This window comes from Dromiciops gliroides, chromosome 4 (genome assembly GCF_019393635.1).
Source record: "Dromiciops gliroides isolate mDroGli1 chromosome 4, mDroGli1.pri, whole genome shotgun sequence".
NCBI lineage: Eukaryota > Metazoa > Chordata > Mammalia > Microbiotheria > Microbiotheriidae > Dromiciops > Dromiciops gliroides.
The window spans coordinates 169092739-169113462 of NC_057864.1; the positions used below are offsets into that span (position 1 = coordinate 169092739).

The 20724-nt window shown below is 42.1% G+C and overlaps 1 protein-coding gene across 4 annotated transcripts; it reads left to right on the top strand.

Annotated features, from left to right (window-relative positions):
* Positions 1-4239: 4239 nt before the first annotated feature.
* On the top strand, positions 4240-20713 carry VEZF1 (vascular endothelial zinc finger 1). 4 transcript variants are annotated; one of them, XM_044002341.1, is made up of 7 exons: positions 4240-4419; positions 9428-10122; positions 10914-10977; positions 11793-11994; positions 14045-14170; positions 16672-16716; positions 17276-20713. In XM_044002341.1, exons 1-7 carry the CDS (start codon positions 4387-4389, stop codon positions 17701-17703), a joined length of 1593 nt encoding a protein of 530 aa, XP_043858276.1. In that variant the 5' UTR covers positions 4240-4386; the 3' UTR covers positions 17704-20713. The 4 variants fall into 4 exon arrangements, with proteins under 4 accessions (XP_043858276.1, XP_043858278.1, XP_043858279.1 ...); XM_044002343.1 differs by having other exon boundaries at positions 4241-4419; positions 11811-11994; XM_044002344.1 differs by lacking the exon at positions 16672-16716 and having other exon boundaries at positions 4242-4419.
* The last annotated feature ends 11 nt before the right edge of the window (positions 20714-20724 follow it).

Sequence of the window (20724 nt, forward strand, 5' to 3'; positions counted from 1 at the left end):
CTTCAAATATTTGAGAACTCTGTGTTAGTCTAAAGGACTAAAGATGAGGCACACCACCTACATACTTAGAGAATGAAAATGCAGATGAGCTGTGTATGTGTGTGTATATATACATAAATAAACAAATCTTTAACATGATCAATATGTATGTTACGAGGGTTTTATTTATTTTTTAATTGTCCTGTGGGGGAAGGGCCAGCAGGAAAAAGAGATGATAGATGTAAAATAAAATAATAAAGTACTCATGTTGGCCCAAACTCACTGAGTACTGGGATTCAGTAACCTCAGAAGCAATATTTGTCCAGGGCAGGTGATTGCATGCCTTTTAAAATACAGGTTAAGATTACAGAGCAAAGATCATAGGCAAATAGTGTAAGGGACCCTTAAATACATATTAGTTCCATTGTAATTAATTGCCTGATAAGCATTAAGGGGGGTCAGCATATAAAGTTTTGATAAGACATAGACCTTGCCTTAAGGAGATTACAGTCTGATAGAAGGATAAGACACCAACACAGATAACTATCATACACAATGTTATATTACTGGAGTTACAAAATGAAAGGTCTGAGGAGGTCATTAACTGGGGGTTAAGAGAATGCTTCATGAGAAAGAGGGACATTTTGCAATAAGCTTTAAAGTACAGGTAGAATCTCAACAGGTAAAGAGAGGTAGAGGGCATTCCAGATGTAAGGAACAGTCTGAACAAAGGCATTGGGTCATGAAAGTGTGATCTTTGTTAGAAAGCTGTTTTGTTCCAGTGAAGCATATGTAGTTTTATGAAATAAACTTAAAAAGGTAAAGTGACTCCAAGTTCTTGAGGGTTTTGATTATCAAGAGGAGGAATTTTAAACTTGAAAGGCAAGAAGATTTAAGTGGAAGATCTCTTTATAAGAAAGATGATTCTGACAATAATGTGAAAGATGAAGTACAGGGAAAGAGAAGAGAAACTTGGATTGATGGGGGAGGGTGGGTAATAAGGATCTGTATTAGGATTGTGGCAATGGGAATAGAGAGGAAGGGATAGATGCAAGAAATGTTTTGTAGATGGAAAGGATAGTTACTGATGAGAGATGAGGCAGAGGGATGAGTGAATTTGTTCAGAGTTATGAACTAAGAACATGGAGACTGATTCCCACAGCTCTGGGGAGGTGGGCTTCATTCTCCTAGCAAAGAATATCTGTATCACTGATACAGCCTCTTCCCTGAAAGTTCAACAATAGGTTAAGTGGTCTTGACAGTGAGTAGAGCTGGTTGGAACAGAGTAAGTATGGATAGACCTTGGTACTAACTAGGCTCATCATGGCAGGACCTAGAATCCTTCACTATAGGTAGCAAATAGGGCCAAATTGCGGTTTGTGGAGGGAAAAAGAGGATTTCAAGGATTTTGACTTGGACACTCAACATTTCTAACTTAACTACTTGTCATATATGAAAGATGCCACCAGTAGGACAAAGCACATCAAAATTATGTTTTCCTTACCGGGGTTGGATTTGTTGTGGTAAACTCTTCATACCCTTGCCTAGAAAAGCTGGCTGAGGTTGGGTATGCAGTTTGCAGCTATGGAAAAGAGCAAAGCTAGATGACTCTTCTGGGAATGGAGCTCATGACCTGGTTTCAGTATGTATTTCTAGTGGCAGCTGTAGCTGCGGGGGTTGGTTGCTTTTGGCTCTTGTTTGCAAGGCTGACGTTTTGGAATTTCTCCTTTCTTTTTCTGGAATCTTGATTTCTAAAGCATCACCTGATTAAGGACAGTGGTTTGGTTTCTTTGGAGGTAGGGTAAAAGTGGGGAGAATTTCAAGAGTGAGCGATTCCTTAGCTCTGCTTTATTTGAATGAAGGGTCGAACTAGGCACTTTTTTTATCAGGATAACGAGTCAAAAGTTCTTGCTTCTGATTCCCAGCTCTGAGGTAATGAGAACTCGGCTGTTTTCACTTAACCTCTGTTTCCTGCTAGTGGGGAAAACCCCTCCCCAGAGGTGTTGTGAGAATGATTGTTGAGGAATCGGTTTAGAGATCCTATGATAAATTCTGGAGAGCCTGGATTCCGGAGAGTCTGCCTTATCATTAGGATAATGGCCATCATTAAGTGCTAATTTTCATATCTTGAAGGTTCAATTTCACTCCTGGCCGAAGGGACGTAGGAAGGGAAGGAGAACACAACTCTAAGGAGAGGACTTAGGAGGTAGAGGGAACTTAACTGAGGTGGAAAGGAGAGGAGGCTTGCAGCACAAGACTTGAGGATCACTTTTACACGATTTGATAAAGAATTTCAAATGTCTCTAAGTAGGCGCTATTACAATTCCTAGCGCTTGTACCCTGGTTCTGTTTTCCCCTAGTCCTTGTGTACAAGAGCCTCTTTTTCTTGAATAACTTGGGGGATGGAGGAGAGAGTCTGAAAGTGTGAGACCCTTGGGATGGTGAGCCTGCAGGGGTCAGGGAATTAAGTTGAAGGAACTATTGGAATCTTTGCTTACCCCATAGCTCATTGTTGTTTGTCCCTTCTTGTCTCAGGAGGGCCTGCCCTTGGTGTGTTACCTGCAGTGCCCAGTGAACCTAGCTGCGGTCTGTTTGCTCAGTCAAAGCTACTCTTCTATCCCCAAGGGCTGCTGGCAGTGCCTAATGGGGAATCTCCAAAAGAAACTAGATCAGCATTTTCCTGCCCCTTTTCTCTGGTGATTGAGGGAAGGTTGTGCATGTGTGGTAGATGAAGAGGAAGTACGGGCTGTCAAATTGTTACTATCCCTCTTAATTTCTCGGTATTGCTAAAAGTAATATTCTGCTACTGTATTTAATCCTGCAACAGCTATTGTGTGGGTGGGGGGAAAGGATGGACTTGGAGCCTGGGGTAATGAGTGTCCAGAAGTAATAGATGTGAAGTAAGAAGTCAATTAGTATGAACGATGTAGGTCTTTGTAGTAACGTAGCCATTTGAAGATTGGGCTATTTTTCTTTAATTAGTTTATTAAAATATCACTGAAACACACTGCCCCTTCATCTCCCTCCCCAGGAGCTTCGAGACACTTTTCAATAATAGCTTGTCTCTAATCTCAGTTCTGTAGACAACCAATTGAAGAAAGGAAAGAGAAAGTTCTTGGAATGATCCTCAAGAACAGGGGAGAGAGAACAGAGACGAATCTTAATTTAAGAAGTCCAAGCCTCAACCTGGGCCTTTTTATATGCGGACTCTGGACAGCACAGAGCCTGGGATCCATTCACACCTGGTCCTGACCAGGGTCCGTGCGATGGCATGGGGGGAGTGGGGCCGAGCTAGCTGGGGCTGCTGCCCGAGGCACTCCGGGACTCACTTCCTCTTCTCTCTTCCACCTCCTCACCCTTTTTTTTTTTTAATTTTCGGGGGTGGGGGTAGGGGGGAATGTTACACCTCCAGGATGGGGTGGGTGTGAGTGTACGGAAAAGTTCAGGAACTACTGCTGCAAACTCGGGGCTGGTATCCCGAGATGGGGGACGAGTGACTGGCCCTGACCCTGCCCCCCAACCAAGCGATGCCTTTGCTCCCAAAGTGGAGGGAAGCAGCGGGCGCGGGAAGCCGAGCATCCTTCCCCACACCGGAGAGGCTCTGCGCCGGGCGGCGCGCGGCTCAGCCTCCCCCACCCAGGCCTCAGGCGGCTAAGGCTGCGGCTACAGCCTCGGGCGCGCGGGCGTGTCTACGCGTGTCGGCGCGCGCGGGCGGCTGGGGGCCCCCGGGCGCCCCTAGGGCCAGGGGGTTTCCTCAGTTGGAGGGGGGTGGGTGGGCGGGTGCGCCTCCAGGCTAAGCCGGTGCCGGGGGCCTGGGCTCCGCTTCCGCCGAGGGTCAGGGCGGAGCGGGGCGCGGCGCGGGGAGGGAAAGGGCTGCGCTGCGCGCCCAGTCTGCAGCTGGGAGCGGGCGGCCGTCTGGCCTGCGCCCCGCGGGGCAGCGCCAGACCCTGGCGTCCTCCATCTTCTCTCCTGAGCCTCCCCCTGCTCCCGCTGCCTGAGCCGCGGACCGCAGCATCCCACACCCCCGCGGGGGGGGACGCCGCGGCGCCTCCCCGCCCCCGGCCCCACCCCAGCCCCCCCGCCGGGGACCCGACCCCCCAACCGGCAGCCCTCAAGGGCGCCCCGCTCGGGCGCGCGGGCGGCGGGGGGGCGCGGACAGGGTGGCGGGGGCCGGGGGTGGCGGCGGCCCCGCCGGGGCTCCCCTCCCGCCCGCGCTCGCCGCCGCGGTGGTGCGTCCCGGAGGTTACCGGAAGTGGCCGCGCTCGGCGCTGCCATGTTGAGGAGCCGCCGCCGCTGCCGCCGCCGCCGCCGCCGCCGCCGCTTTGTTGTCGCCTCCTCCGGCTGAGGAGGCTCCCCGAGCGGGGGGAGCGGGGAGGAGGGGGCTCGGCCGCCGCCGCCGCCGCCGCCATGGAGGCCAACTGGACCGCGTTCCTGTTCCAGGTACTGGGGGCCCCCCCGGGGGGCGGGGGGGGGGCGCAGGGGGGCCGGGCCCCGGGCGGGCGGCGGGCGGGCGCTCCTCCTCCCCTCCTCCCTGCCCGCCCGCCCGCCCGCTCGCTCGCCTGCCTGCCCGCCTGCCTGCCGGCTCCGCGCCCCGGCCCTGGCCGGGCCGGGCCCCGGCCTCCCTAATCCCCCTTTGTTTTTCCGCCAGCCCGCCCCAGAGCCGCGGGGCGACCGAGGTGTGAAGAGGCGGCCTCCCGGGGCGCGAGGGTGTGTGTGCGTGTGCCCGGGCGGGGAGGGGGGCCCCCGCGGCCTGGGGGTGACCCCGGGGCCTCCCGCGGGCACTCACCCCCTTCCCCTCCCGCTCCGAAGGGGAAGGGAGGAGGTCGGCCCGCTGTCACCCGTCCGCCAGCCCAGCAGCGGCCCTGGGGAAGGGAAGGGCGCGCGGCTGTAGCGCCCCAGGACCTCGGGGGGAGTGCGGACAGAGTGCCCCCCCATTCCCTCATCCCGCCCAAGTTTCCCGGTCCCTTTTTTTCTCCTTCCCCCTTCTTTTGCCTGCTCTTTTTTTCTTTCCCTTCTCTCTGCTCCCTCTTTTTTGTTGCTACCTCCCCCCCTCCTCGCAGGCCATCCCCCGAGTGTTCAGGGGTTGTTCCCGGACCCCCTGAAACCCCCGTCCTCTTCCCTCCCGAGATTTGCCCAGTTGGAGGGGTTAGCTCTGGTCAGTGTCTGTGTCGCTGAACTTATCGACTGTATTTGAAATTGTCCTTTTACAAAAGCCCCTGCGCTGGGACTTGACCGCAGCTGACACCCCCTTCTTCTCTCTTATCCTTCTCAGCCCCCCCCTTCAGTCTAGGGAATCCCCCCCCCGGGAGGCAAAGAAGGGGGGGACTAAGGTCCTGAATGGAACGACCCCTCCACTCCTACTGGAGCCCTTGTCTCTGACCGCGCACATTTCCTCTGACCCGGGGGAGCGCCAGAGAAAGAAAGGGAAGGAGACTGGGAAAGATCCCGCTTGCAAAGCCCCTAGATGAGTCACTCCTTGGGGTGTTTTTCTTCTCTTTCTTTTCCGAAGCCACCCGCTTTCCGCAAGAAACCGTGAAAGTCATTTGTGTGGCCGATTTATTAACTGGCTTTACTTTGGCGGAGGAGTGGGGGATATGGGGAAAGGGGGGGTTAAAGGCGACGGGGGGGGGGGAGTGATGCAGTTCGTTGGGGAACGGAGATGATGACCCTGTTTAGATGCCCTGGGATGGATTTTTATTTATTTACTTTTCTGTTTCATTCCAATTTACAAACGAAGCGTTTAGTGGGCAGTTCTGATGAGCTCACTGGGAAACTTCGGAACAGAAAGAGGGCAGGAAACTCATCACTTTAAAGTGCGTTCCTCCCACTTCTCTGTTATTTTCCTTCTTTGAATAACTTCGTGAAACCCCGGACTCCTGGAGCTCTTGAGCCCTTTTTACTGAGTTAACCAGGAACGGATGTAGAATTATTACATTTATTCTCTAAACCACTTTACCCACCTCAGTGGTCTAGATATGAGAGCAGGAGAATCCAACACGTTATCCCGTAGTCTTTTTTGTTTTTTTAGTTAAAAAAATGTTTGATACCTGCAAAGCTTTGTTTTGTGGGTAGTTTTGGGGTTTGGTTTTTGTTTGTTTATTTTTAGCCTTTATAAACACAGGCTTCTTTAAATTGAAGTTTTCAAAATTATGTGACTCCTGAAATTCTGTCTCCCACCCAATCTGATCAGTTTTTATTTTATTACATTTTAATGAGTTTGGTGGTCAGTATGTGCTATGTACGTTAAAAAATATGTAGCGAATGGTTGTTAGAGAAGAAATAATATATAACTATTTGTCCAGGTGCTATTAAAAGTGACAAATTATCTTCTCTAGGAAAACCTTTCAGACTTTCATTAAAAATGTGTTTAATAGGCCTCTGGATTAGTTTTGATAAGATGAATGATTTAGATTAATACATAAACTTAATTTGGAGATAGTAAAAATAAGTTCCCTGTATTTATTTTAGGGAAAATCCCTAATTATTAATATTTATAAAGCTAATTGCTATTTAAAACATTTTAACATTTAAACATTTCACTGTCCTTGGATAAGTTTCATGTAACACATTATTAATTAACTGTTTATTGATAGATCTTATATGATTTCACACATAAAATTATTTTTTTAAAAACAAATGGTTCCATCCACCTCATAGACAGGTATGAGAGATAAAATTTCAGTCCAGAATGTTCATATAGTTTTCATTAACTTATGAGAAAAATGATTTAATATAGATTTAGAGAGAATTGAGTGCATATAGAAAGTATTCCAGGAATTTCTATTGAAAAGTATTGAATCGGTCTGCCCTGTTTAGATTTTAAGTGATTTCCATTGAGGAAATGTAGGAGTAAATTACATTGTTTGTTTCCATTAGCATCTTATCGCATTTATATTTTAAAACAATTTAACACCTGCTTACTTTCCAGATACAGGGTAGAAAGTGAAAGGCATAGCTGTTAAAATGTTTGATGGATGATTCTCCTAACAGGACATTCAAGATATGACTCACTGATGCTAATTTGTTTCAGTACAAAATCTTTTACCCTCTGGCACTGGAGATTTCACGGTGCCATATCCTACCACCCTGAGTGATGAAATAACATTTTTGTTTTGTTTCTCACCAACTGGAGATAAGGAAAGCTCAGGCAGGGTTTAAAAGCACCACAGTTGAAGGGGATAGGAAAAAAAAAAACAGAACTTTGATTTGATGATGATCCTAGTCAAATAAAAGCCTGCCCTGTAGATGGATTTTTTTTTTTAAGTTGTACCTTACCATAGTCAGTCAGTAGTTGTTGCTTTGGTCTGTCCCTACCTCTTATATTGTGGGGGGGGGGGTGTTGGGGGGGAGCCAGTTCTTTCATTAAGAATATTTCATATAGAGCACCTTGGGAATCAAAGAGTGATTCCTTCAATAGTTAGGGACATTCTTGATAATTTCATTTAAGAAATGATCAAGGGAACTCTTAGGACCCTTGTGAAAGTGAGCTTCAGCAGTTTTGTGAAAGTATTTACATGAACATCTATATTGATAAAATGGTACTAAGTGCTTTTAGTGCTCAGCCATCCTAATGGTTCTTTAGTATTGAAAAATGCTTCTAAATTGTCTGAACCTTGTCCAAAAGACTTGTATTCTCTACTATTTGATCTGTCAGATGGCTTTGAAATTGTGTATCTTGATCTGTCTTTAAATATTAACTCTTTGTATACTGTACATAAATTTGGGAGTCTTAGAATCTGATTGGGAAAAGGGTAGGGTTAGTCTACAGATCTCTTTAGGCTTCTTTCAATGTTACCCAATGAGATTCTTAAATCTCATATAGAGACCAAGAGAAACTCCATAAAAAAGTATGCTGTAATTCAGTACGAACACTAAGTCCAGAGCTGCCTTGAACTGAAGTACATACAAAGTTTCTGAGAGCTTCCCGGGACTCAGAGGGAGGTGAAGTCCAAGGTACTAAACCTGCTCATTGAAATTAAGTCTGTGGATAATCACACTGTGTGGTCATGTGGGACACTGATTTTAAGTTTAGCTGTGGCGTTCTCATCAAATAAGCTGGGAGCCATAGTGGGTATTCTTATCCTTTGGGGATGAGTTGTATGCATGCGTATGAGTGTGTGATTACATGTCCTTGTTTTTCTATGCTGAAGGAGGCTAGCTAAATGACTGCAGGATTTGTGATTGTAGGGTGAGAAAAGGATAAATAAACTTCTAAAGTCAGACTGTGGGAAAAGGTCTAGGACACTGCTCTAACTTTTTAGTCTTTAACTATGGTTGCTTGTGTCTTCTTAGGATTTCCAAAACCTAAACTTTGAGGTTTGGGCCCATTGCCTCAGTCTCAGATACTTTTTGATGAAGGGGAAAATATTAGAAAAAACTGTTTGAGGAATTAACCCGTCATGTCTTAAAGTATTTGTTAGCATGGAGATACTATGAATCTTGGTAGAATCAAAACTAACATGGCAACACAAATACCAACAAGCTGATCCACAGGGAAAAGTTGGGGCTTATAGAGAATGGCAATTTCTTGGCAGCCTATTAATTTCTCAGTTTATATAGAAAGTTGTTTTGGGGATAGTGGGATGGGTAGGGATGCACATTAGAACACAGCACCTGCCTAATATTTTAACAAAAATGAGAACTTCTGGAGAAATAAAGACTTTAAGGGGAAATTAAAATTTTTTATGTTTTTTCTTTAACCTGTCTAAGAATTCAGTGGGTTGGACAATCAGTTTTTAGTACAGCTTTAGGAATTGGACTTATCTACCATCAGGTGAATTACATAATGGTTAGAAGTACTTTGCTGTGGAATCTCCTGACAGATACCCCACAGGCTGTATAATAACAGGTTTAATTCCAACCCAATCTCTGGTAGGGCTAAGGGAAAATTTAAAAAGTAAACTTACAGCTAATATACAAGTTCAGAACACTAGATTCCATTCATCATTTAGCAATAACAGCCCTTTTACTTAACCACTAAGGATTTTCTGATGAGAAAGGAGGAGACATGAGCCTTTCCTCTCCCATTTAATTCACAAGCGGATGCTTTTGCTGTGTTTTATATTTCAGTGAGGGGTTAAGTATATATGTGTAGTTTAATTTTTTGGATGTTATTTAAACTTAGCTTTAGCACTGATAGAATAATGTAAAGAAACTTTATCAGCTAGTGCATCCCTTCTGAACTAAGGTAGTCTGGTAGTTGAGTCAGCTGTTTAAAAGTGAGAGCAGCTTTAGCACAGGAATGGCAAAAGTCTGTGTACTGTATGGTTATTTAAATGTTATGTGCTGGGGTTTCTGAGTTACTGCAGGTTTGCTCAACCCCTGTTAAAGAAAGTATGTTTTCAAGGTCTTCCATTTGTTTCCTTGGGTTTGTGTTGTCTGGAGCATGTTGAATTTTGAAGGTTGTTGTGAGTGGTTGCGTTTCTTAAGTGTAAATGTTTGGTTTTAGGCCCATGAAGCCTCCCATCACCAACAGCAGGCAGCCCAGAACAGCTTGCTGCCCCTCCTGAGCTCTGCTGTGGAGCCCCCTGATCAGAAGCCGTTGCTTCCATTACCAATAACTCAGAAACCTCAGGCACCACCAGAAACATTAAAGGATGCCATTGGGATTAAAAAAGAAAAACCTAAAACCTCCTTTGTGTGCACTTACTGCAGTAAAGCTTTCAGGGACAGCTACCACCTGAGACGCCATGAGTCCTGCCACACTGGGATAAAATTAGTGTCACGGCCAAAGAAAACCCCTACCACAGTGGTACCCCTTATCTCCACCATCGCCGGAGACAACAGCCGAACTTCGTTGGTCTCAACCATTGCAGGCATCTTGTCAACAGTCACTACATCTTCCTCTGGCACAAACCCTAGCAGCAGTGCCAGTTCCACTGTTATGCCAGTGACACAGACAGTCAAGAAGCCCAGTAAGCCAGTCAAGAAGAACCATGCTTGTGAGATGTGTGGGAAGGCCTTCAGAGATGTCTACCACCTTAACCGGCATAAGCTCTCTCATTCAGATGAGAAGCCCTTTGAATGTCCTATTTGCAATCAGCGCTTCAAGAGGAAGGATCGGATGACTTACCATGTGAGGTCTCATGAAGGAGGCATCACCAAACCATATACTTGCAGTGTTTGTGGGAAAGGCTTCTCGAGGTACTGGGGTTTTTTTCTTTTTAAACCTATGCTCTCAGTGAACTTCATTTTTATCTCCCTGAAGATGGGGGAGGGAGTGGTTATTTTAATAATGGATGGGGCAAACTTGGATTACCACGTGAAATTGGTGATAGGTACTGAGATCTTATATCTCTATGTCACTGGTTCCAGTTTGGTTCAGTTGAAAAGTGGTCAGCATCTTATTTTGTTTAGGAGGTGCCTTGGTAGATTCAGCCCTAAATTTAGTATAAAGGCATATATTGCCATGACAGTTGAATGTATGGGTATAGGAGCTACACACACTGTACAAACCAAGGAAGTATTCCTCCAGAGGAGGGGGAACTTTTCTAACTTTTGATAAGATACTTGGGAAAATATTTCTTTCCTCCTGGCTGAGTGCTGAGACTTTGACTAATTTTTATTGGATAAGATGAACTCTAAGGCTCCCTCAAACTCTAAAATCCTATGGTCCTACTTTTAAAAACTGTTAAAATAGTATAGTTATATCCTTTTAGTCACATAGTATTAAGGCTATAATTTTGGCCATATTTTAACTGTGTGGGTTAAGATTTAGTGTAATTTGGTATTGAAGAAGAGACAGTCTTCACAGGTAAATAGAAAAAGGTTTTAGTTTATTTGTGAAAGGGAAAGGGTCATTAATACTGTCAACTTACTTTAAGCTACAAATATCACTTGTCTTCTCTCCCCTCTCCGAAGGCAAAAGGCATATAAGCATCACTATTGGTGCCATCCCTGTGTTCCATTACATGCTATGCCCTTCTCTTTCACAGGCCTGACCACTTAAGCTGTCACGTAAAACATGTCCATTCAACAGAGAGACCCTTCAAATGCCAAGTAAGAGTTAAAATGACTTATCCTTAGTATGTCACTTAATGCACATGATGCAGAAAGTGTAAGCTAATCGCATCTCTCAGATGCTGAATGGTCTGGAAATTACTAACTTGAATAACGTGGTATATTTAAATGTTAGTTTAATTTTTTTTAAACAACAGTTTCTATTTCTGTGATATAAGATCTTTTAAAAATTGAAATATTTTCCCCTTGTCAAGCCGTTATCCCTTTACTTTAGAAACACCATTTTTGTTAGTAGACAAATACCTTTCTTTTGAATAAGAAGGATATATGATGGGTTTAAAATAAATTTCTGGGTTGGTAACTGAGGTTTGTGAGGAAATAATCTGGATTTTCTCTAAATTTTTATCACTGGCTCTTTTTTTACCAGGTTTAAAAAATATTCCTTTGGACTGTTATGAGAGATTGATTGGTAGTAATGATTTTATGTAACAAAAAAATTGTAACAATTAAAGAAAATTAAATATTGAAAGCTAAAACAGACTTTTTAGGCATTAGTTATTCTAATTTGTTGCTGAAAGTCGTCAAATTATTGTGATGGATTAGTCACCACAAACAGGTTGGAATAAGTACAAATTACTTGAATTCAAAGAAAAATCCAAAAGAATAATTTTTTTCCTTTCCCTGAAATGGAAGGGTCTGACATACATGACAAATTTAAAAATCACCATTTATAAGACACAAATAGGCAAAATTTTAATACCTCTATCTGACTGAGTAATGTGGGCCTAGTGACACATAGATAGTACAGCGTGCTTCAAAATGAGTGGAACAGGATAGTCTATATTTAAAAAAAGTTTTCCTCCCTCATGCAGACATGCACTGCTGCCTTTGCCACCAAAGACAGACTGCGGACACATATGGTTCGCCATGAAGGAAAGGTATCTTGTAATATCTGTGGTAAACTTCTGAGTGCAGCGTATATCACCAGCCACTTAAAGACACATGGGCAGAGCCAAAGTATCAACTGTAATACATGTAAACAAGGCATCAATAAAAGTAGGTGAAACTTTTTTTATGCTATATATATTTTTAATTGCTTTTAAAAAAAATAATGTACCAAAGATGTTCAAATCATGCTCTGAGTTCCATATTCTTGGTCAGCTTTGGTAGTTTCACTTTTTATTGAAACCTCCCAGAGTGCCTCAGAAGAGTGTAAAATAGTGTTAGATGTTTCCAACCCTATACACAAGAAACACTGGCTTAGGAGCTCCATTATTTTTAAATCTTATATTTATCCACTTTGATTTGCAAGCCTCATTTGTTATGTATGCCCATGTTAGAAATAGCAAAATTGTCTGACCACTCTTTTCCAATGAATCATTTTCCCCAGGAACTGGAATGAAAAATCCTAATGTATTAAAACTCAGGGAGCAGAAAGTGACTGGTCTTGCTGCTCATCTTCATTAGTGAGGACTGTTTTAAAGTAAAAGAATTTCCAATGTACTGTTGATCACTACCTAATTACGTTAAGGTTACAGCCTTTAAAATAACCTAAAAAATAAACTAAGGCTTCTGGAGGTGTACTTTTTTTCTTTTAAAAATTGTTTTCTTGGGGCAGCTAGGTAGCACAGTGGATAGAGCACTGGCCCTGGAGTCAGGAGGATCTGAGTTCAAATCCAGCCTCAGACACTTGACACTTACTAGCTGTGTGACCTTGGGCAAGTCACTTAACCCCAATTGCCTCACCCCCTCAAAAAAGTTTTCTCAACGAACTTTAAAATTTCATCTCCCTGAAAAATCTCTCTCTCCCTCTCCCCCCCCTTCTCTCTCTCTTTCTTCCCCTCTCTCCCCCCCCCACCCCCCCTTCTCTCGAATATTAGAATGAGTTTGGGCAGGTAAGCAAAGATGGATTACCAGAGGAGATTGTGATAGGAACTGAGCTCTCATACCTCTAGATCAAATCAAATTTGGCTCAGTTGAAAAGTTATGACAAAATCATTTCCAGCCTCAAACCAGTAAAGAAATAGAATTTCTTACCTAGTTGAAGAAAAATGAAACTAATTTTACTTGTCAAAGTCTAAAGTTGGGGGGTTAGTATTTCTCATGTTATTGATGATGTTACTACTGCCACTGCTAAATAATTTTTCATTATGCAGGCTTTTTTTCTTTAAGATCTCTGTAGTTATTTGAAATGGAACTTTTCTTGACTTTGCTTTATATTTGAGTTGCTCAGCAGAAACAACAAATCCTCAAAACATAGATGATTAAAAATTAATGAGGCAGCTAGGTGGCACAGTGGATAGAGCACCAGCCCTGGATTCAGGAGGTCCTGAGTTCAAATCCGGCCTCAGACCCTTGACACTTACTAGTTGTGTGACCCTGGGCAAGTCACTTAACCCCAATTGCCTCAGACACCCCCCCCCCAAAAAAAAAGAATGAAACACTTCATATGTATATTAAATTTTTGTTTGGTTTTGGGTTTTTTGCAGGGCAATGAGGATTAAGTGACTTGCCCAGGGTCACACAGCTAGTTAAGTGTCAAGGGTCTGAGGCCGGATTTGAACTCAGGGAGTCCTGAATCCAGGGCCGGTGCTTTATCTACTGCGCCACCTAGCTGCCCCCGTACATTAAATTTGATGAATTTAACTTTAACTTTTAAACCCATCCAGTATAAATCAAGTTATCTAGGTGTTTTTTAATTTTATTAAGAATATTTTAAAGTTTAATTTTTTTAAACGTGCTTCATTATGGTCAATAAAAAGAATAGTTTGATATTTTGATAAACAGATTGATTGGTCCCAACAGTTGTTCATTAAATTCCCTTTAAAAGACATTATCAGCATTTTGAAATAGTAAAGAGGTTTTGGGGATTGTTTGGTCTGGGTTTTTCCAGTGTACCTACTCTCCTGTTTCATGTTCATTTCTTATCTTTTGATTGATGTGATCATTAGCCATAGAGTTTTGGAGAAAGACATCCAAACAAACTGCAAAGATCATGAAGAGTAATATAAGTGGGTATTAGTAACCAGCATTGTCTCTTTAGAAATCTTGAAACAGAACAAAACTTTTCAAGATGAATTGTATGTTTTGTATTTGATTGGAGTAGCATGCATGAATGAAGAGACCAGCAACCAGAAGCAGCAGCAGCAGCAGCAGCATGTGACCAGTTGGCCAGGGAAGCAGGTAGAGACACTGAGATTGTGGGAAGAAGCTGTCAAGGCAAGGAAGAAAGGTAAGAAGAGGTTTATGGCATTTCACATGTAGTTAGAGAAATGCTTTAATTTAGTAGTTCAAATAATCAAAGTAAGAGACTATAATGAAGGGTGTTAAGTTTGTGGATGGTAAAACATCATATGCAGAAAAAACATCTGGTAGTTTTATTTTTTGACAATAAAGTATCTGAATAACTTTTTTCCTTATTAGAAAATTGGAATTGCTGAATATCTTTCTGGGTTTCTTTGGTCTGCATTTGTTACAAATATGGAGGAAAATTTGTTTCTTGGATAGATGCTCATCAGCCTTCCTTCTTTGTTATCTAAGAACCGAATTTGGCCATCGACATCCTTGCATTTTTTGTTTAACTTTTTTCTTTAAAAAATATTCTCATTTTTAGTGTTGGATGACACATCACTTTTGTGCCTTTATCAGTCATTGGATAATTCATTTCCTTTGTGTCCAATCTTTCTACTATATTCCTTATTGTTCTCACCTCTGCATCTCTTCCCCCTATCAACTACAGTGCTGATTTCTTTCCTCTTTGTGGTTTTCATGTTAATAATGTTATTCAGTGGGGCTCTCAGATCAGCATAAAACTTCCCTCACTTCAAAAGTTTATTGTAGGGGCGGCTAGGTGGCGCAGTGGATAAAGAACCGGCCTTGGATTCAGGAGTACCTGAGTTCAAATCCAGCCTCAGACACTTGACTTAGTAGCTGTGTGACCCTGGGCAAGTCACTTAACCCCCATTGCCCAGCAAAAAAAAAAAAAGTTTATTGTAATAGATGAAAAATTGAAACTCATTTGCTTTTTCTCTTGTGTATGTCATGATAAAGAATCAATTAAAGTACTGAGCACAGTATAGCTGTTCAGCTCACTGGTCATAGCTGTGATTTCTGATCTGTTATGGGGCTACTCCAGATAAGCGTATTTGCTGGCATAGCTCCAATTTCTGGTATATTTCCCCCTCACCATGGGACAGGTTTACAAACTCCTGTTACTGCCTTTTCTCTAGTCACTATTACTTTTAGTTTGTTAGACATCTTCTGCATATGTTGCTCAACTGTAATGTCCTATGTCCTGTAGTTTCTTCCATCCTTTGCTTTTGTATAGGGTGGCTGCTCTCCCTTCCCTCAGATCCCTTCTAAACATCTAACACTTTCACTAAAGATAGTGGGAATGGCATCCTTTTTCATACATCCAGTGGCAATGGAGAAAAAGAATGTAGCATCCCAGACAGGCCTTCCTCAAGTGCTGCTTGTTCCTGTCTTCCAAATGTAATTATTTGTCATTGTTTTGACAAATTGCTAGTGATGGGAATAGATTAGTTGGGGGTGGGGGAGGAATATTGTACTGTGATAATTAATCCAAGTATTATAAATGGGCTGTTTGCTTATTAGTTGAAATTATATTCAGAGAACATTTTATTTAGAGGTCAAGGAGTCATAAGTGTTAATCGAGTCATATTAAAGGGACACTCTCAGGCTTAAGAAATAAAGACCCTAAAAAGTACTTTTTGAAAGATAATATCAGAGGGAATACATCCTAATTAGCTATGTTATTACCATCTCTTCTGTTAGATACTGTATTTCACTTTGCTTATATAATAACTCAACTGTTTAGGCTCATCCTTTGACTCCCATGAAACAAAATGCTATTGTGTTCCCATTCATTGCACGCTGCCTGTAGAGATGTCAGGAGGCTCTGTATCCATGTTCAACTTCATAACATTTGAAAGAATAGGGGAACTTTGATAAGTTTCAGGCTTAAACTAAATTGACAGTGTCCCTTTAAGTACTGGAGCTAATAGAATGAAGAGCATAATAAAGTATATAGAGAATTTGTGCAGCCTGTATTGAATTAACCAGGGAATGGCTGCTTATTAACTCTTTCATGGATGAAACATCCACACTCTGAGTGACATGGCCCACTTGTAGAATGAGTGTGCAAATATCAAATTTAGCCTCAAATTCATTTTAACTTCAATTTATCCTTTTTCATTGTGTTAGCCATATCACTGGTAGCCCACCCATCTCCTTCTTAGGAGTTCTGTACTTGGGCTAACCAGCAGGTGGTGCAGGTTTTTGTGGGGATGGGGATTTGATTATCTTCCAAGGGAAATTTTCTCTAAGAAGTGTCTAGCCACAGCTGGATGAGGGAAATACAGGAGCCCTCCAGCTCACTGGAGGGTCTCCTTGTCTGGGACACTGGTTAACAACCTTTTTTTTATATGCTTCATGGTATGTGTAATATGTACGAGTATATTGTGTTAGGATAAAACTAGCCTATTAAGTTAATATATAGATAAGCTAGGAAATGGGAGTGGGGTGGGAGAGGGGGCCGGGCATAGATCTAAGGGTGAAGTGTTTTGGATTGTTTTTTTTTTTAATAGTTAAGAAACTTAATTGTAATCAGGTTTATTTAGCAGAAATGGTTTTTCTAAGACTGAAATAAGCAGATAATTACTGAAATAGCTTTGCTTATCAGTCCCTAATAATGACTTTTTAAAACCTTCACAGAATGTCAGTTCACCTTTGAGAAGGCTATAGAGTACGTACCATTCGGTATGTACACACTCTCTCCACTACTTACAATGTGCCTCATGAGAGGATTTTTCTGATTGTACGATACGATACTGTGTAACCAACGGCCCAGCTCTGTGTAAACCAGCCCCTCTCGTCTGCTGGTGGTTGGCTCTTCCCAGGAAAGCGTTTAGAATTCAGACGAACTGCATGAAGTGATAGTGAGAATACTTAGCCCTACTGCGGTGCCTCTGCCCCCCAGAGTGCCATGCAGAAGTTAACTGATCCTCACACCACCACTGTGAGGTAGGTAAGTAAGTTTGACTCCCCCCTTGTGGAGGGAAACCTAGACTGAGAGGCTGAGCAACTTGCCCAAGTCCTAAAGGGAGTTAGTATCAGAGACAAGATTAGTACTCTGGAGTTCCTGCCTCCCCAGCCTTGTGCTCAGAAGGCACCTCTGTCATATTGACTTCTTGGTTGAAAAATGTTATTTAATTTATTAAATAATTGTGGCTTTTAATTTTTAAAAATTGAGAAAATTTTTTTGAAATTTCATTTTTGGTTTTGAGAGTCTAAAGGTCTTTTTGTCTTCTCATTTTAGAAGCTGCTAACCTGTGCCAAACCTCCACGGCTGCTACGACACCTGTGACTCTTACTACTCCATTCAATATAACTTCCTCTGTGTCATCTGGGACGATGTCAAACCCAGTCACAGTGGCAGCTGCAATGAGCATGAGAAGTCCAGTAAATGTTTCAAGTGCAGTTAATATAACCAGCCCAATGAATATAGGGCACCCTGTAACTATAACCAGTCCACTCTCTATGACCTCTCCACTAACACTCACCACCCCAGTCAACCTCCCTACCCCAGTCACTGCCCCAGTGAATATAGCACACCCAGTCACTATCACGTCGCCAATGAACCTACCCACACCAATGACATTAGCTGCCCCACTAAATATAGCAATGAGACCTGTAGAGAGCATGCCTTTCTTACCCCAAGCTTTGCCCACATCACCACCTTGGTAAACAGTGTTATTAAAAAAAAAGTTAAAGTAAATATTTACCAGCAACATTTTTTAGTTTATTAAAGTAAAAGTCAAACCAAGAAATTGGGAGATCTTATTACACTAGTTAATAAAAGACTAAGTAGCATTTTTCTCCAATTTGGGATTTTTCAAAGTAGGGTGTACAAAGTGATCACTGCACCACTTCCGTTTAAGCAGATTTTTCCTTTTAGCTCACAGCAATGTTGAAATGGAATAGTAGTTGATGAGATAAAATACCACAAATAAAACCAGACATATGAAGTGAAACGCATATGTGCAAAAAAGTAGCATTACTGTTTTTATCCCAGGAATTATTCTTACTAGGAAATCATTTTGCTTTAAACACTAGCAGAACTCTTCCTCTCCCAAATAAGGTGGACGGCTGATTTTTAACCTGCCGCTTCTAAATCCACTTATTGAGAGCTAGTGTAGAATTATCTACATTTAATGTTTTTATGAGTAAATGCATTACATTGTCATAATAAAATGCATTTCAGAGAATATGCATTTTACCTTTGGGAATATGTTAATTTCAGGCAGCATTCCCTATGGGAAAGGTGATACCAGCTCTGATATGCAAAGCATATGATAATTTATCATTCTAACTTCAACATATAATAGGGATTGTGACCTGATATTTGGAGATGTAAATATTGCTCAGCATATTAATCCTGATGGAGTATAGCATTGTAGTTGACTTTTTAAAAAAAAAACAAAAACAAAAAACAAAAATTGTGTTTGGTAAGGAAAGGCTGCTCCTGACAGAGGAGGAGACAAAAGTATGTAAACAGGGAGGCTCCTAGCCTTTGAAGACCTCTGGGACTCTTATTCAAGAGCCAGGGAGTACTTTGGAATACTTAAGAAATATTGCTTTAAAATTGGAAGATGCTGGAGGCACTTAGATGTAATGTATATGCCCCTCTTTCTCCCAATCAGAACCTGTTGATATTGCAACAGGGAGAGATGTGTTAGTTGCTCACTAGAAGTTTTGTCTTATATTAAATTGTATACAGTTTTTATTCTAACCACTAACTAGGTAGTATACCCCTTCAGGACAAGCAGAGTGTGTCTTTTTTTTTTTATTTCTCTTTCCCTATTTTCTTAATCAAGTGTTGTGCAGATCTGTTGACTTTTGTAAATATTTACAACATCACTTTTTTCCTTAAAAAAATTTTTTTAATTAAAGAAAACACTTCTATCAACTTTGTAGTGTTTTCAGGGAGGCAATTGTCTGAGCTCCCTGCAAAAACCCTGCAATGATCACACACATTGAGACATGTGCTTTTTGTTTCTTAGCAGAATGTTTTTTCTGTACATAAGGTAGAAACCAAAAGCTAGGAAAACAGATACTCTTTAGATCATCATGCCACACATTAATATTTTAAAAACATTGTTTAAAAGAAAATCCAAAACCAAGACTCTACACGATCTCTTTTTTTAAGTTGCAATTTGTGTGTTTCGTTTTTTTTGTTTTTAATCTTGCAGTTGAGAGAAATGGAAATTAGTTGTGTTAATCTTGCAGAATGTTTGCAGGACTATCAAACTGGACGACTTCCGTTTGTACCCCTCTGTGTCAGTCCAACATCAAAATACCTTGCTTTCTGAGGCAGACTTCCTACATCAGGGACAGGTATCTGTGTCATTATACAAAACAGTTCTAGGGGGTTGAACTACATAGTAAAAAAAATCAAATAAAATAAATAGAACTTAGTGTAAAATAATTTTATAAATGATCTTTTGTACTTTAGGACATTAAATTGTACAACTTTTGTATATATAAAAGCTTAGGAACTTTCTGTTTAGCAGGAAGGCAACACATTCCTACACTTTTAATGTATATGTTTGTTATAATGTCCATGTAAACATATGCCCTATGTTTGTGCCTTTTTAATTAGTTTGTCTCAATAAACAAAATGTAGAGAAAAATATGTAGCTATGACTTTGTTACAATTGTTCTTATCCACAGTCCAGAGATCTGTTTGTTTTTCATATGTAGAGCATTCTGTGTGGACTACTGGAAGGACTGGAGCAGGGAAGGCCCATGTCCGGCCCTGCTGAGGTCTGGAATGGGCTGCCCACTGGCCACATCTGGGGAGGAAGCTCAAGTCCCAGCATGCAGTCCAGCAGCCAGGATCTGGCTCTACTTGCTGGGATCTGTCAACTTTATGGGCTGGCCTCCCCCAGGAAAAGAGGCTTGGGGAGGGAAACAGGAAAAGCCTCTTAGAATTCATGAAGCCTCAGGCTTCCTTGAGAGTGGCCCCCAGATAGTCCTCAGTTGGGAAAGGGTTGGGCCCCCCCTGGGCTAGAATGTGGTCATTTGAACCCTGAGAGTATTAGTTCTTTAAAAAAAAAAAAGTGGAGATATTTACTAGAAATGATTGTTTTATCAACTCATTGTATAATAAACAGGAGTGAGACTTCATTGTATGACTTCAGTTAAAATGCTATTTCGTATGCACTCTTTATTCACTTAAGAAGCTTGTCGGCAATAATAAAACCACATTGTGTCTTTTGGGGGGGAGTGGGAGAGGCAAAGGTAAGGAAGGGTGGAGAGCCTGGAGAAGGGGTATGGATGCACAGAGGAGGCAAATTCCATCACACAGCATCTTGGTGCCTGAGTGGGGTTTCTGCCGCTGATGGACTGACTCAACTGAGTAACGAAGGCCTGACCGACAGTGTTCCATGAGAATGCAGTGTGTGTTCTTCCTTTTGGGTTGTAACCTAGTTGAGCTCCCCTTTATCAGATTGGCAGCTAAACAGTTGTATTAGATAATCCTCAAATCTGAAATCCAGCCTGTTACGCTCTAGGGCTCGCTGCTTGGCCTGCGATCGCTTTTTCTTGTGTATCCATTTCCCTCCTAAGGTGTGCTCCTAAATGAAGGTTTCTATGTACACAGATGATTTTACCTGTCAATACCAGCATTGTATTACTAACATGCAAAATACTGCAAATTTATTTTGACAAATTAAAGTTAACCAGTCACAAATGTCATGGATTGCT